This window comes from Sciurus carolinensis, chromosome 3 (assembly GCF_902686445.1).
Source record: "Sciurus carolinensis chromosome 3, mSciCar1.2, whole genome shotgun sequence".
NCBI classification, from domain to species: Eukaryota; Metazoa; Chordata; class Mammalia; order Rodentia; family Sciuridae; genus Sciurus; species Sciurus carolinensis.
This window is the reverse complement of record NC_062215.1, coordinates 87,341,240-87,357,604: the sequence shown is the minus strand read 5'-3', so window position 1 is coordinate 87,357,604 and position 16,365 is coordinate 87,341,240. Positions and strand designations below refer to the sequence as shown.

The window sequence follows — 16,365 nt, the reverse complement described above, 5'->3', positions numbered from 1 at the left end:
CTGCTGAGTGCTAAGTGACCTCTCTTCAGCTAGGACAAGAACTCAAAGAAATGAGTCATGAAGACACAGTAACCTGTGGATGATGGGTCAGAACTGGAAAACCCGAATGGTGGTGCTAATGCCCTGGGTTTTGGTCAAACTCCCACTGGGTAAGAACATGACCAAAAAGTAGCAGGGGGTGTGGGTGGGGGATTGTTAAATAGTATTTTTAGAGGCCTTGGATTTGGATAGGGCACCTGTACTGGGCCCAACACACCAAACCAATGTAGAGCTTTGTCTCAGTAACTGAGCTTGCTTGGTTGCAGAAGGCCCTGCAGCCACTAAGCTGCAGCCAGTTAGGCTGTCACCAGTGGACAGGCCGGATGACTAGGCTATAGCCGATGAAGTTGCTCTTACCTGTTTTCTATTAATACTGTCTGATCATGTTGGAATTTCCAGAATCTGCTCTGGCTCTGGAAGTTGCCAGATTTGCTGTTTGGTTTTGTTTTGCTCAAATAACCTGATTGGTTGAAGGAATTTTCTCTTTTAATATCTCTAAACAATCTATTGTTGAGAGTTGCCTGTCACCCTTGAGGCAAATGAAATGACATGGCATGAATGTCCCTATGATGAGGTTATTCCACTCATGTTTATGTTTCACCTACTTTCATTGCTCCCTGGATTTTTCCATAATATAATCATCTCTTCTCATCAAGATTTCCAGTCTGGATTTTGTACAGTGTGCGTGAACAGAGATTTTTGTGTCTCCTGTGGTCACAAGTATGAATGTTTCTCTGAAGGAGTGGTTCTCAAACTTCACCTGGTGGGCTTGCTGAACAGATTACTGAACTCCACCCCAGGATTTCTAGCTCAGTGGGTCTGGGTGGCTGGAGAATTTCCATTTCTAACAAGTATCCAGGTGACTAATGCGCTGGTCTAGGGACAGCACTTTGAATATAACTGCCCTAAGGATACACCCAGGAACAGTTACTGCGATGTAGTGTATGTGCTTGATCAAACTCTATCAGGGAATGTACGATTATTTTCCAAAGTTACACCAATTTGTACTCCTGCCAGCAGTGAAGAACTCCTATTGCTTGAAATCCTTGCTAAGTCTAACATGGGCACCCATTTCATATGCGTGAAACTATATCTTGTTGTGACTTCGATTTGCATTCATCAGATCACCAATGAGGTTGAACATCTCAGTGTTTTGTTCGTTTCTGTATCCTCTTCTGTGATAGACCTGTTCAGATCCCTTTTGCTATTAGGTTTCTAGTCTTCCTGATTTGAGGAACGGATCCTGAGCACTGGTCAGTGTTGTCTGGGTGTGTACTTTCCTGTCTGTAGCTTGTCTCTTTATTCTGTATGGGGCTCATGAATATAAGTCCTCAATACTGATGCGATCAGTTTTATCAGCATTTCCTTTATGATTCATACTCTTTGTGTCTTATTGAAGACTTTCCCACTCTAAAGTTCTAAAGTGACTTTCCCACACAGTATTCTAAATGTTAACATACTTGACTTTTAAGAGATTGGTTTTTGAGTAGGAGTGATATCAAGATCCAATTTCATTTATTTTCTATCTTATGATACAAGGATGATACCAAGCACTATTGAATATTCCACTTGCTGTCTCTTTCAAAACTTAACTTTCCGTATTGGTATGAGTTTGTTCTATTAGACCAAACCATCCTACTAATTAGCATAGCATTATGCTGCCTGAGTGGCTCACAGAGCAACACCCTGGCTTACTGTTCTTTAGGATGAGCTTGACTGTTCATGAACTTTCGTTCCTCCATACATATTTCAGATTCTACTACTGTAGTTCCACGAAATACAAACACAGGCATGGCCTTTGGATTTGTTTGGATTATGCAGATCTTTGTGGGGAGAATGGGCATTCTCTTGATTCTGCGTCTATGTACGGACAATAGCCTATCAGCACATCTTTCAGTTGGTCTTAACTTTCAATAAAGTTTCATGCTGTTCTCCTTTGAAGACTCTTGCATATCTTTTGCCAAATTTACTTGTTTTGCTGTTATAAGTTTTTTAAAAATTAAAATATATGCAGTATCAGTATGCATTTTTAAAGCTTTAAAATATTTTATCCAGTATTTTAGTTACTAGGGGTTTGATTTATTTTCAATTTTTAATTTTTTTTTTTTTTGTATCTAGGACGCCTTTTTCTTTACTGCAAAGCTTTGATTGCATGACAAACATCAAGACAATTATCAGTAGGTCTCTACCATGCCAGTTCAAATTTGAAAACAAATTTCCTAAATCAGTTCCATGACCATTTTGACAAATTCTTTCCTGAGAAATGGCCCAATATAGCTTTCCCCTCCTCATCAGAACACAACAGAGGGAGCAAGAGTAGAATCATTCATTTTTTATTTAATGTGGATTTATTAAAATCTTGGCCTAGAAAACCCAATATCGATAATGGTTGAATCTGGGAAAAGAATGGACACAACTTTACAGAACTTCCTTGTACTATCCTTCACTCCAGATCTGAAATAACTCCCAAATAAAAAGCTCAGTCTCCAGGAGTGACACAAGTCGTGGACACGACAGGCCGAGGGCTGCCACTCCTCCTAAAGGGCTCTTTCCTGCTGGGGAGCGTGTCACACCCATGACCATCTCCCAGCCACAGCTGATGGATGACCCAAGAGAGGGAATGCGTTGGCCACCAGCAGCCCACAACTCGTGACCAACAGGCTGGACAAAAAACAGCAGAGGCTTGGGAGGTGGTGACGTGGGAAGCAGGAGGAGTGTAATAAACAAACCAAGACCAAGAGGAAGAAGCAGACTGGCACAGAAACTAGAACCCTGGAGCCAAGTCACACTTGCAGTTGTGTGCGGGGGTAGGACCTGTAGATTCCTGGAGCTCGGGTTCCCCTGAGCTGATCAAGTCCCAAACCACCTCCAGCCTCTAGATGCCGAGAGGCCAGGCCCCATGATAACTGTTTCCTTTCATGGTCCCCAATGTCCCCCATGAATCCTCTTCAAGCTAGTGGGGCTTCATTCCTTACAATCAAAAGTCATCAACTAAGCCAGGCCTGGCCTGGTTGTTCATGCGTACAGTTCCAGCTTCTTGGGAGACGAAGGCAGGAGGTTTGGAAGTTTAAGGCAACTTGAAAGGCAAGACTCTCTCAAAATAGGAATGAGGATGTAGCTCAGTGGTAGAGCGTTTGCCTAGCATGTGCAAAACCCTGTGTTCAGGCCCCAGTATTGTAAAAAAACAAAATAACTAGATTCCTATAAACCAATAGTTTTCTCATAAGGCTGGAGGCTATATATGACCTTTATGTAAATATATACCTAAAGTCATTCATAAAGTTCTGCCACTAGGTATATTAGTAGGGATATTCATTATATGTAACTATGTCACTAACCAACCAGTCTTTCACTTAAAACCATCCTTTTGTTAAATCTCTTCTTTCCCTTCTCTAGCTTTCTTTATAGGACCAAGTTTTCACAAAGAACCGAGAGCTCCCACCAGAGGCAGATGCTGGGCGGTCAGCTAGGTTCACTCCCACCTCCAGGCACGATCCACACTTGTGTCAGCCGGATGGCAAATGACTCCATGTCACAGCTACTATGTACTGCATCCCAGGCACACATGTGAACAGAAGCGTGGCCGTCCCTACATCTGCCCTGCTCTTCTGGGCTTGACCTTCTCAGGGGATTTAGTCTCTCAGTTGAGAGCATCTGAGAGGTCATTGCTTGCACCACCCCCACCCCAAAGAAACAGGAGGAGCATAGAAAGGCAGTGAAGCCTGGCTCAGGGGCGCGTGCCTGAAGGCTCAGCTGCTTGGGAGGCTGAGGCAGAGGGATCGCTTGGGCCCAGGAGCAGCAATACAGCTGGACCCCATTTCCTTGTTTGTTTTCAAGTATCTTTTAAGACCCTGTCTCTTAGGAGAGAGGGATAAAAAAGAGAAAAATATCCCTAGGCTCCGGAATCAGTCGCTGACACTGTGCGAGGTCCAGCAGAGGGGAGGCTCTCGCCACGGACAGGGCCTGCAGGGACGGGGCCAGCCCAGCCTGTGAGCCCCCAGGTCAGGGCTCAGCACAGCCGGAGCTCTGGGTCTCCTCACCCCCACCCCCGACCAGGCTGCTCTGCGAAGTTAGGACTTCAGTCCCCAGAATAGCTGGGAACGTTTGGGAAATTCACACTCTAAAAATATTTCCTTTTTTCACATAGGCAATGTAACGCAGGAGTGACGGTGGTTTGCTAAGAATGTGTTCCTGCCTTATGTAACAGGGGAAAAAGTATTCTCATCCCAAAATAGGGCTAAGAAAGGAATGTGAATAAATAGCTCCAACAAGTCATTATTTACTCAAAATGCCAAAGGCCTGGAGAACTTTTGTTCAGTGTCCTATCACTTATTCCTCTGGTCTGACTGGCCACTGGCAGGCCCATGTCCCTCTCCTGACAAAGGCTGACCATGAGCAGAGGTGTAGGGGCCAGGGATCAAGGGCAGGCGGGCAGCAGAGGGCTCCTCCTCTTGCCTGGCTGTGGCACCCCGGCCACACTGGATGGGTGTCACCGCCAGCTTGTGTGTCGTGCACTTGGACAGGGTGCAGTTCCCTTCAGAGTGCCGATGGGGTCACGGGGAACCACAGACACAGTGCGGGGGCTGCCCCTCACAGCTGGCTCCTTGAGGTCACAGCCGGGCACCCAGGGCATCGTTTCTCATTGCCCACATCCAGTCCTTCAGCAAGTCCTGCCCATGTCACTTGCTTACTTTGTGTCTCCCCAGCGTCACTAATAGGTTGAGACCACTGCCCCCTCTCACAGGGATGGCTGGTGGCTAATGGTCAGTCTAGTCTTGATCTTTTCCTCTGCTGAAAACCTTCCAAAGTGCCTCTGCTTTCTGAGAACAAGGTCCCTGCTCCCTCACCAGTGGGCAAGGCTTGCCTAGAGTTAGCGCCTCCGCAGCCTGGTGCCTGTCCTCCTCCCCTCCAGCTGCCGCTGCCCCAGCCCTGCAGGTAATTCCAGCCTGGAGCGCAGACACTCCTCCCGGAAACCCCACCTTCCCTCCACCTCTCCAAAGCCCCTTGCCTTGGATGTCACTTCTTTCCTGAAGCCTCTGTGACCCAAGGAGGAGAAAGGGAACAGGGGGCATGAAAGCAGCCCATTTGATGAGGTGGAGGAGGTTTGGGCCCCAGGTCTCTGAACACTGGATTGTTCTGTGTCCTCACATTAAATGGAGCATAGAGCTGACAACTAATCATTCATTTATAACTGCCACTTGGGACAGTTTAAGCAACTTGCTTTTTAAGCAATTAAATACCCTGCTAGGTACACCTTAAACATTATCTCCTTTAATTATAAAAAAAAATTTTTTTTGAGATGGGGTCTTGCTGTGTTGCCCAGGCTGACCTTGAGCCCCTGGGCTCTAAGTGATCCCCCTGCCTCAGTCTCCTGGGGAACAGGGGATACAGGCATATGTTGTTGTGTTTGACTTAATTTTTATAACAGCTTGTTGGGTACATATTGTTGTCCCCATTTGGCAGAGGAGGAAACAAAGGCCCAGAGAGGTGGGTAACAGCCTGGCACCTGTGGTTGATAAGGAGGCCTGAGGTTGAAGCTGAACTTCACAGAACCAGGACCCATGCTTTTATACAGCAGACTCATGGCTTACACCAGCCAAAGATGGGCACCTTTCAGGCCAGTGGCTGTTGGAGGTTGGTTTCTGCCCTCCCTACCCTGCATCCATTAAAAAAAAAAATCCTCACCCCTACTACTTTGGGATGTGACCTTGTTTGGAAATAGGGTCACTGCAGACTCAGTGGTTAAGGTGAGCTCATACTGGAGCAGGCTGGGTCCTGAGACAATACGACTGGTGTCCCAGGAGAAGAGGTCCTTGACAGAGCAGAGCCTGCAGCACCTGCAGCTCGGTGCTAATGGCCAGCAGGAGCTAAGAGGAGGCAGAGGGCTCTACCTCCAGCTGGGAGGGAGCGTGGCTGACACCTTCATCCCAGACTTGAAGCCTTGAGGACTGTGAGATGAGTGGGCCAGTTTGTGACACTTCATCATGGCAGCCCTAGGAAACTAATGCCACAGCTAAAAATTATTCTCTTAGGAGACACCGCAGACAAGCACCACAGACAAGGATCAGCTCACCCGGCTCCAGCCCAGCTGGCAGCTTCTCTGGTGTGATCTAGCTCAGCCCCGTCTCTGTCCCCCTCACCCACCGCCACCTTGTTCTGTGTCAAGATGAGGATAAATCTGGAAACAGAAACAAAACCAAAGTTCTATCTGGTTTTGCATAAAATAAATTCCATCTTGACCCAGCCTGACAGAAGAAATATTAAAAAAAAAAAAAAGTTTCCCTCAGAGAGGCTCATTTGACTGGCAGCAGCAGGGAGCCGCTGAGCTGAAGTGACATCTTGGCCAAGTGTGGCCCAAGGCCCTGTGCTGCTGGGCCCTGAGCCTGAGGAACCAGGGCCCAAGAATGGGTGTGCCTGTTGACTGACTGCCTTGGCTGAGGAGCCAGCCTGGGAACGCTCCCCGCAGCAGGTGCGACTGCTTGCTTGAGAGGGATTTTCCCTGAGCACCTGTTAGACCTCACAAGCTGCTGGGAAGAAGAGCTGCAAAAGGGTTTGTGATCACATGACCCAGATTTAGTTTGTGTTCCAAGAAGTGGCCAAGTCCAGCTTCACAGGCCAATGTCAAGTCCCATGCCCCAAAGCTGGAGAAGTGCCACAGCAGCTCTTTGGATTTAAGGAGATGATATTCTGAGGTGTTCCAGTTCCATGGTGCCCAGTGGTCAAAGATTCAACACAGCAGTGGCCTTCTTTCTCCACAGAGGCATCCATTACAGCGTGCCCAGAAAAAAGGAGCTGGTAGCCAGAGTAGGGGCCCTAGGCAGGATTAAATGTGAGTTTGAAACAGATTGGACAGTGGCTTCCCCTCTTCCATACCCTTCCCGCTGGTTCCTGGCAAGGAACAGTGCACAGCAAACAAAAGCAAGATGCTAGCTTCAAGTGCGCCTGCCAGAGCCAGGGAGGGCCTAGGGCATGCCAAACTTGCCCCTCAGCAGCCACTTCTCTATTCTTTCCAGTAAGAACTTCAGTTTATCGCTCTGAATGGATTTCTTACTTTGTCACACAGGTATGAAACTGTCATTGTTGGTCTCCATCTTGATGTCTCAGTGGCATTTGACACAGTTGATCTCCCACATTCCTGAAATATTTTCCTCTTGGCTTCCAGAACAGCACACTTAGGGTTTCCCACATTAGTGGCCACTTCCTCTGCTGGACCTCATCCTTGTCCCTGGCCCAAACCTCAGCACTCTTCCCTATGAGATCACTTCTCAGGTAATCTTAGACTGTCCCTTGCATAATTTATAACAAGTCATAACCTTTTCCTTAAACTCCAAACTTGAGACAACCAACCACTTGGGTAATAGTTATTTAGTGCTGAGCAACAAATTACTCCCATATTTAGCAGCTTGGAATTAATATTCCACAATTTCTGAGAGTTGGTAATCTGGGAACAGCTTAGCTGCATGGCTCTGGTCAGTAGACAGAGTCATCCAGAGACCAGAGAGGTGCCTCTTCCAAGTTCACAAATAGGGCTCTTGCAGGAGCCCTTGATCTCCCATCACATGGACCCCTCCCTAGGGTTGCTTGTGACAAGGCAGTTAACTCCTCACCAGGTGAGGGAGAAACTAAAACAGAAGTCTGTCTTTTCAACCTGATCTTGGAAGTGATATACCCACACTTAGTTACATATTCTGTTGGTCACAGACAACCCTGGGACAATGGAGTGTACAGGGGTACTGCAGAGGCAGGAGGAAGGGACCACTAAGTCACCATAGAGATCTAGTTGATAGCTCACAATTAACATGTCCTAGCTCACAATCTCCAACCAGCCCAATCCTGCTCCCTCTCCGCCCCCGCCCCCTTTTTTTTTCTTTTTTTATACCTGGGGATTGAACTCAGGGGCATTCAACCACTGAGCCACATCCCCAGCCCTATTTTGTATTTAATTTAGAGACCGGGTCTCACTGAGTTGCTTAGGGCCTCGCTGTTGCTGAGGTTGGCTTTGAACTGGAGATCTTCCTGTCTCAGCCTCTCAGTCACTGGGATTATAGGCATGCACCACCATGCCTGGCTCTTCCCTGTCTTTATCTCAGTAAATGACAGCAACTTCACAGTAACTTAGGACCCAAAGCTCTAAGTCATCTTTGACTTGTCTTTCTCGTGCTCTTGTTGAACCCATCAGCAAATTCTGTGCATTCTGCCTTCAAGACCCATCCCACATCCCAGCACCCTGACCCTCCCACTGCTACCACTCCAGCCGGAACTGTCGCCACTTCTAACTTGCTTCATTGCTTCCACCCCACCTCTGCAGCATATTCTCCACACAGTAGCCAAAGTGCAGGTTTTTAAAATGTCACATCATGACCCCACCTGCCCTATTCAGATCAATGTGTTGGCTGCCCCTTTTAGCCAAGAAAACAGACCCAAACTCCCAAGGTGTGATGTAATCTGGCCCTGTGCACCTGTCCAGCTTGCGTTCCTGTTCCCTTAGTGTGCTGCTGCTGCACTGGCCTTTGCTGTCCTGCAGCACACCACCTGAACTCCCCGCTCAGGGCTTTACGTTGCCTTCTGTCTGTCCTTTCACAAGGCCTGTTGCCTCACTTTGTTCAGGTCTCTGCTCAAATGTTTTCAGCGCACAAGCCAACCCTTCAATCTGCGAGTGCCCTCTCCTCCCTTCCACAGGGTTTAGCCTTGGCTTCCCTCACTGTCAGCCCCATGAGGGCGAGGCTTTTCATGTGTTCTACTCACGCCAGTCTCCCCAGTGCCTAGAGCAGTGTCTGGCACATAGCAGGCACTCGGTATCTATGGGTTAATGAATGAAAGAGAAACATAAAGGGCTAGGGTTTAGTAATTCCAGCCTGAAGAAAAATCTGAATTATTTGGTGGATTAGGGATGCTTGGGTGGAGAGTCCCAAAGTGAGGACATTCCATGTTGGTCCCAGAGCATTTGTGCACCTCTTTGGAGCACAGTACAAAGCATATAGGAAATTAACAAAATATATAATTACTATCCTCTTTCCAGGGAGCTTATAATTTAGTGTAAGATCTTAACCTTTCCACTCCATCTGCTTGCTAAATTGTTAAAACCCACCATGTTACTCCCCTGCTTGAAACCCTTCAGTGAACACTGCCCTGAAGATACGGCCTGAATTTCTTGCTAGAAATTTCTTTCATTTCTTGCCAATTCCTACTCTGGATAGTACTCCCCCCTGAAATGCTGGCTACTTCCCAAACATGCACTTTCTCTTGTTTTGGGGTTTCCTCTGCTTGTGACTCCCCTAGCACTCCTGTCAGTTCACTCTGCTGCACAATGCACCCCCTGGCTCTCATTTCTTCAGTGGGCTCTTTCGGCTGGTGGTCTTGGGGTTCTCAGTGGGAAGATGAGCCCCAAAGTGCAAGTCCTTTTTAAGTGACTGCATGCATCACACTTGCTAATGTCCCACTGACCTAAGAGAGACATGGCTAAGTCGAGATGGAAAGGGTGGAGACATAAACATCACTTCTGAAGGAAGCAGCAGCATAATCACAGGGAAGAGAGGCAAGCACAGCAGATGGGAGAATTACTGCAGTTCTCCGCAAGGCTTTCCTTGCTTCCCACTCCTTTGCAACTCCTACTTGTCTTCTGATTTTAATCCAGAAATCACATTCTCTGGGATGATTTTCCTGATCCTCAGAGCCTGAGTGAAAATGGTTTCTCAGAATAACTTATACTAATCATGGCACATCTCTAATGAACGCACAAATGGATTTATGATACACATCAGCCCTCCCAGTCAAACCCTCCTCTGTGTTCTCCATTGTATGGCAGCGTGTCTTCTCTATATGGCAGGAAGGTCATGGAAAAGGGGGTATTGTATAGTTTTTGCCTTATTGCTGAGTATGGTACCTAATACAAAGTAGGTACTTTAAAATGTCTATGAAATAGGGCACATAATAATAAAAATGGGGTAATCACCTTTAAAAAGGCATAATGTTCTGAGACCAGGGCTGTGTAACACTAAATACATTGCACTTTTTTGGGAGGGGGGAACTACTGGGGATTGAACTCGGGTGCTTTCCTGCTGAGCCATATCCCCAGCTCTTTTTATTTTAAGACAGGATCTAAGTTGCTTAGGGCCTCACTAAGTTGCTGAGGCTGGCCTCAAACTTCCGATCCTTCTGAGCTGCTGGGATTACAGGCATGTGCCACTGCGGCTAGCAATAGGATGCAAATCTTAATGAAGGACCTGACATAGCACAAAACTAAGGAAAATAACACTGAAGTGCTCCTCAGAAGAGAGAAAAGAAAGTTAGCGACAGAAGCACCATTCTCCTTTTATTAGATTCACAATACTCTTTTAAAGTCCATCCTCTACATTACAGTTTTTGTTATTAACACTCTTTGAAAGTAGACACTTTCTGTCCTAAAGAGAAACGTCATGTACTTGGTCCAGTCCTCAGGCCTGTGTCTGTGTCATTTAGTGGTAGCAACAAAACCCAGCATCTCAGAAAAGCACTACAAAGGTTGGGAGGTCACCCACCAGGCCTTTCCTCCTTCCTCTTCACATACAGACACGTGTGGAGACACACACTATATATATTCATATGTATAGACTTTTTTTTTACAAAAATAATGTTAACAGTTTACACAGCTCTATCAATCTTTTAAAATTATACAGGAACAATTTAGGCTTCAGTGTAATAATTTTTTACTTTGGATTAAAGTGGGAATTTTAGACCTAAAAATAATTTAAGATTGCTAAACAGAGGCCATATAGCATCAGAGACTGAATACATCCTAATCCTCACAAAACTAAAAATACAGTGGTGTTATCCTTACCCTGGGTGCTCTACATCCCCAGAGATTATTTTCATTTTAACTAAAATGCAAAAGCAAAATAGTGCATTAAAGTAATCCTCTACTCATTACATTAGCACACATATCAAATTATACTAACTGCATGATCGTCTCTATGTAACAAAGCTCTACTTTTAGCATGTGCTCATCTCTACTTCATTAAATACAGTACCCAGCAGCAACTGCCAAAGAGGACAGCATGCTGCACGGCAAGAGAAAGGAGAACTTTACAGGCTGGTAACTTAGGCAACCTAAAGGAGAACCAATGACAAAACAAATCTTACAAGATATATGCAGAACTAATGTACAGTGACATTTAATGTACAGTTTTATAAGAAGGAGTACATTTAGGTTAGTCACATGGAAAAACAAATTGAAATTTTAGGATTTTTCCTAGAATATTCTAAATGTTCATCAAAAGTTAGTTAGTGGGGCTGGGGATATAGTTCAGTTGGTAGGGTGCTTGCCTTGCATGCACAAGGCCCTAGGTTCAACCCTTAGCACCACACACACATACACAAAAAGTTAATCAGTATAATACAGATGACCACCAGATGATTGAATAAACAGAATATGGTCATGTATGTAGTAATTTAAAAACACAGATTCTGGGACTAGAAGCTACCACCAAAATACCAGAAATTTGAATTAACAGATACTATATTTTGCATACTTGATCCTAATAAATACAACCATTAAGTGTTTACACAGACTATGAATGCAAGTAATGGCCCAGAGGACAGTCACAGAGGAGAAAGAGATAAACTATCCCAGAAGAGTGAGGACAGAGCTCCTCCTGATTTCTGGTTTCCCCCATACACAAAGTCCATCTTTTGAGTCAGAAATCTTTCAACAACTCAAGTCCATTCCCTCTGCCCTACCAAGGTACAAGAGAGCCTAAGCTTGGTGGTGCAAAGTCCTTTGGATGCTGGTGTGCCTCCTGATCTCAGCTCAGTTGGGCAGGGCCATCTGCTGTAAGGCCTTTCAGATTTTCCCAGCATTCCTTCCCACGGAAGCAGGCGGCAGTGCCTCTGAAGCCCCCACTGAGGTAATGCTGGGAGACTCAAAAGAAGGAGGTATCAGATGAGAAGGCACCTGCAAGTCTAAAGTCCTCTTTGGTGAGAACGCTGTACATCCGCTGAGGCAGAGCTTTGGAGTAAGGTGCAGGGCGTGGCACGGTGGTGCGCAAGATGAGTTCCCGGCCAGCAGGAGCAGGGAAGTCGGACACCGAGTTGTGCCTTCTTTCCTCTGGGCAGCCCACTCTCTTCAGTTCCTCCTCTGGTGGAGCCATGGCTGCAGCCTTGAATAGAATCAAATGCTAAATTCAAAACAAGTCAAATGCTAGACTCAGGTACTTTTGAAGGACAGATGAAAAATGTGATATATACACAAAAATGTCCTACATTACTCAGTAATGTAGTCAGCTGTTATTATGATTGCTCAAAATAAATAATACAGAAAATGCCAGAAGCTTGAAACACTGAATGAGCCGGTATTAGTAATAGGCAGAAAGGAAATGATCGCCAGGCAATCTGCTTTGAAAAGTGAGGGCTATGCTCAGACATCTTATGAAAAGGAATTATGGAGCTGTGCTGGTTTCTATGTTTCTTCAAGCAATGACCCAAGTCCAAGTCAGAGTCCTGAGTCTGTAAGGAGCTATTTTCTCTCCAGAGTCTGGAAAGAAGATTTTTATCTACACTTTCCGTCAATTCTGTGTAAGCTTAACTCACCAAATGAAAACTGGGGGCACGGTTTTGTTTGCTGGGTAGTTAATGCAGTCAATACAGGAGTGATAGAGGTCCATATAGCAATGGCCACAAAAGAGTTGCTCTCAAAGGCATCAATTTTTTCATTGTCATTGCACAAAATATATTAGAGCCTTTGTTTTTAACTCTGGTTACTATACTTCCATGGTACCATTGCTTTGGAAAAAGAGTGATTGTTTTGTCAATGGAAACATGAATTATGTTAAGCTAAACACCAGCAAGAAAGCTATGCCAAATCCAGACTGTTAGGTGGTTAGTTTAAATGACCTTATGAAGTTAGAGGAATGGGAAGGAACAAGGAACTATGAGGGACAAAAGCTATTTTGTTACCTCATCAGAAGATTCAGTCAGCTTGAGAAAGAGTGAGAAAAGAAACAGTGATGAAAGGGAACAAGCAAGATGGTTTAAAAAGAGCTAGACAAGAGCTTTCCAAGATTATTTCAGAGACAGCATGCACTACATTAAGGAACATGATCCTATCAAAAGAATATTTAAGATGAATAAAGTCACACCACATACGACACACCTCGCTGTCAAATAGAGCAGACACATCTCACTACTCATGCATCTGATGGTTCAACAGATGACATAGGGTGTCATTTAATGAGGAAATGATTTAACAAAAACCTAGTTCTTTCTGAAGAATTAACTGCCTAAAAAAAGTATGCACAGCTTGAAAGATAGATGTTCCAGTGAATGTGAATGTTCCAGTCTTGGATTTAGCAAGACTGAAGCAAAAATCCTATCATTTTATGCTGAATTCCATTTAAATATGTACATACCTATAATTAAGTTTACTAAAATTTTAATTTTTTTTTTTTTTTTGCGGTGCTGGGGATTGAACCCAGGGCCTTGTGCTTGCAAGGCAAGCACTCTACCAACTGAGCTATCTCCCCAGCCCTAAAATTTTAATTTTAAAGAAAAATTTTAAATACATATTATAGGCTATAGAATTCTCAGTGAAATGTCATCACACCTTTTTTAAAAGTATAAAATCTTGATTTATTTGTAAAATTGATATGAAGTGTCAATTATGAGAATTTACATGAATAAACTTCAGCAGTTTAGTCAGATATTTAAGAGACAAGTTTAAAAATGTACCAACCAGATGCTTGTTATATGAATTATAGAAGTCTACAAATTCCTTAAACATATTCCTTGCAGGATCTGAAAAACTGAAATCTTTTAAAAAATTACATAATGTGGGATGAATTTACAAATTCAATGTCCATTAAAGGGGATTAGCTACACAAGCAGAACAATGAAAAATTGATACATTGCTTTATTTACTGATTTTGAAGTCCTATCAAGTGGAAAAGAAGAATATGTTAAATGTTGTTATCAGTGAGTAGGAAAATTGTTATTTTTTTCTTCATAATTTTGTGTTGTCAAAAATTTTATAAAAATGCAGCCTATGCATAGTTGAGGAGGGAGCAAGGAGGTTATTTTCATTTTGAGGAAAATAATTTTGCTTCACTGTCCAAAACAAGTAGTAATCTCAATACTAAAAGTATAAATACTTTAAAATTTAAAATCTCTTAACAAAACTTTTTTTTAAATGATCAAAGAGTTTTGCTATATGAGGAAAATTCATAGTAATGGTTAATAAGGACACATATGCCTGTAAAGTTCTGTATAGGCAGCTGATGAAGGATGTGAAAACCAACTCCACTGGTTTTCATGCCAGAGAGGAAAACAAAATAAAGCAAGCATCTATTGTTTTCTAGATGTTTAATTTAAAAGGAAACAGAATATTTGGTTTTTAACTTGAAATTATTAAATCTAGGGAGCAACTCCATAAATAATCTCAGTTGTTAGCTCTTGCTAACAATTCAGAGCAGAATATTTGACCATGATTTTGAATATTCTAACTAGATGTACTCCAGACCAACTCAGCAGGAATTATTCTGTGTGTAGACCAATGAAATCTTTGCTTATGAGAACTACATTCTCTAAACTGAACTGGTTTGGTTTCCAGTGCTATCTACACTCCCAGGTCAGGGGAACCTGTATTAGTGCACATCATAATACTTTAATAGTAGTATGCCCTGAGATAATAATCATTTTGGGAAGCCAGTACCTCTTAACAGTAACCAAGGCACTGTATAATTATAAAAACTTACTTTCACTAGCAGAGGTAATGATGATGATAATTTTTCAAACTGGGCTTCCTTTCTGTGCTGAAGCCTAAATTTCCATAGTCCTAAAAAATCTGAAATAATTGTCTTCCTTCCTAGGAAATCTCTAAAGTTAGATCTCTTCACCATTATTAGACTAGATTTACAATTCAGATTGAGTTATGAATCTGTTTTGAAGTACACAGGGTTTAAAGATGGTAAAACTGAACTGTAATTTGAAAGTAGGATGCTTTTGTTTCCCGTAGCATAGTTATGTCCAGTTTCTATAACAATGGATTTCAGACTTTTATTTTCTGAAATTTAGTTCCTAAGATGTACTTATCTTACTTAAATATGTAGGAAGCTTCTGAGTTCACTCAGAAGTCAGAATCATTGTCTCTTCAGCAACCAAACCCAATGCCCAGACTTCTCAGCAGCTGTGTCATCAGCCGCAGACAGGACTCAAAACGATGTCTTCCCAAGCAGAGGTCTGGTGAGATCACCATAGTCAGTAAGCAGTCTCACGTACCCTCTGAGCATTCACGAACAACTTGTGAATGATCCTGCCAGCATGTCCTCTTCCTGCCCCGGTGACTAACACTTCAGGCTGTTCCAACAGGCAACTCACAAACCTAGAAGAGAAAAGTGGTGAATGGATGGGGTGCAGCTGCTCAGGGCACTGTTTGCATTGTTTCAGATGAATTTTGTTGACAAATCTTTAAATTGATATTGGTTAAACTTATCGAGGCTAGAGTGGAAATTTCATAGGCTAGACAGGACATTTAGAATTAAAATTAATTGACAATCTTACTGCTCTTCTGTTTTCATACAAACTTTAAAAAGTTTACCTCTGTCAATGTAAGAAATATTATCTGTTTCATACCAGAAATTTAGAAAATGCTACATTAAAGATCAGTATAAAGATTTTTAGACAATAGAAACCAAATTTTATTTATCTAGCAAAGCAATGATTCTTATTATTTTTGTTTTTTTAAAGGAATGTGTGTGAGCTTAAAAATCTATGTTTTTAGTGGGCAGGGCTACAGTTGTAAGCTGTGTGATAATGTGCAGGAAACACTGAATTTCCAAGCATGTCACAGTATATGGTGGAACTAATAGTTGAAGGCACAGAGCCACCAAGCAGCACTAGCTGCTCACTAATTCATACTGCTATTTTAGGAATGATTTCCTTGATTAGAGCTTGTTCTGATCATTTAAAAGGAAGGATTTTCAAGATAAAGTAGGCTGAGAGAAATTTTCACTCAACAAAAGATAAGAAATTCAAACAAGAACTTGTTAAAAGCTATAGCAAACGCCTTGTCACATATTTAGCATCAATGACTTTTCTTATGAAAAAGCTGTTGAAAAATTTTAAATTTTGACAGGTTCAGACTTCTAGACAAGTTTATTTGGAAACACTGTCACATTAAAACAACAATGTGCTTTCAAGAAACATGGGCAAAACATGGACATGAGCTTACAGTGACAGACTCTGCTGGTAAACGTATTGAGTCTCATAAAACTGAGAGGCTGCCCCAATCATTTGCCTCATCTGGGACAAGCTCTCTTCACTATTTCAAAACATATTTGTAAGATACATAGGATATAT

At 43.2% G+C, this 16,365-nt stretch overlaps 1 protein-coding gene across 2 annotated transcripts in view; it reads right to left on the bottom strand.

The window, feature by feature from the left end:
• Window positions 1-10,707: 10,707 nt before the first annotated feature.
• Rab3gap1 (RAB3 GTPase activating protein catalytic subunit 1) overlaps window positions 10,708-16,365 on the bottom strand; it is a 93,659-nt gene continuing 88,001 nt past the window's right edge. The window contains exons 23-25 of one of the 2 annotated variants that reach the window (XM_047545086.1): window positions 15,286-15,388; window positions 12,970-12,990; window positions 10,708-12,173 (exon numbers count right to left, since the gene is read on the bottom strand). In XM_047545086.1, the coding sequence (XP_047401042.1) occupies window positions 11,937-12,173; window positions 12,970-12,990; window positions 15,286-15,388 (361 nt within the window). In that variant the 3' untranslated portion in view covers window positions 10,708-11,936. The remainder of the gene's footprint in view (window positions 12,174-12,969; window positions 12,991-15,285; window positions 15,389-16,365) is intronic. The other variant, XM_047545087.1, reaches the window with a different exon arrangement.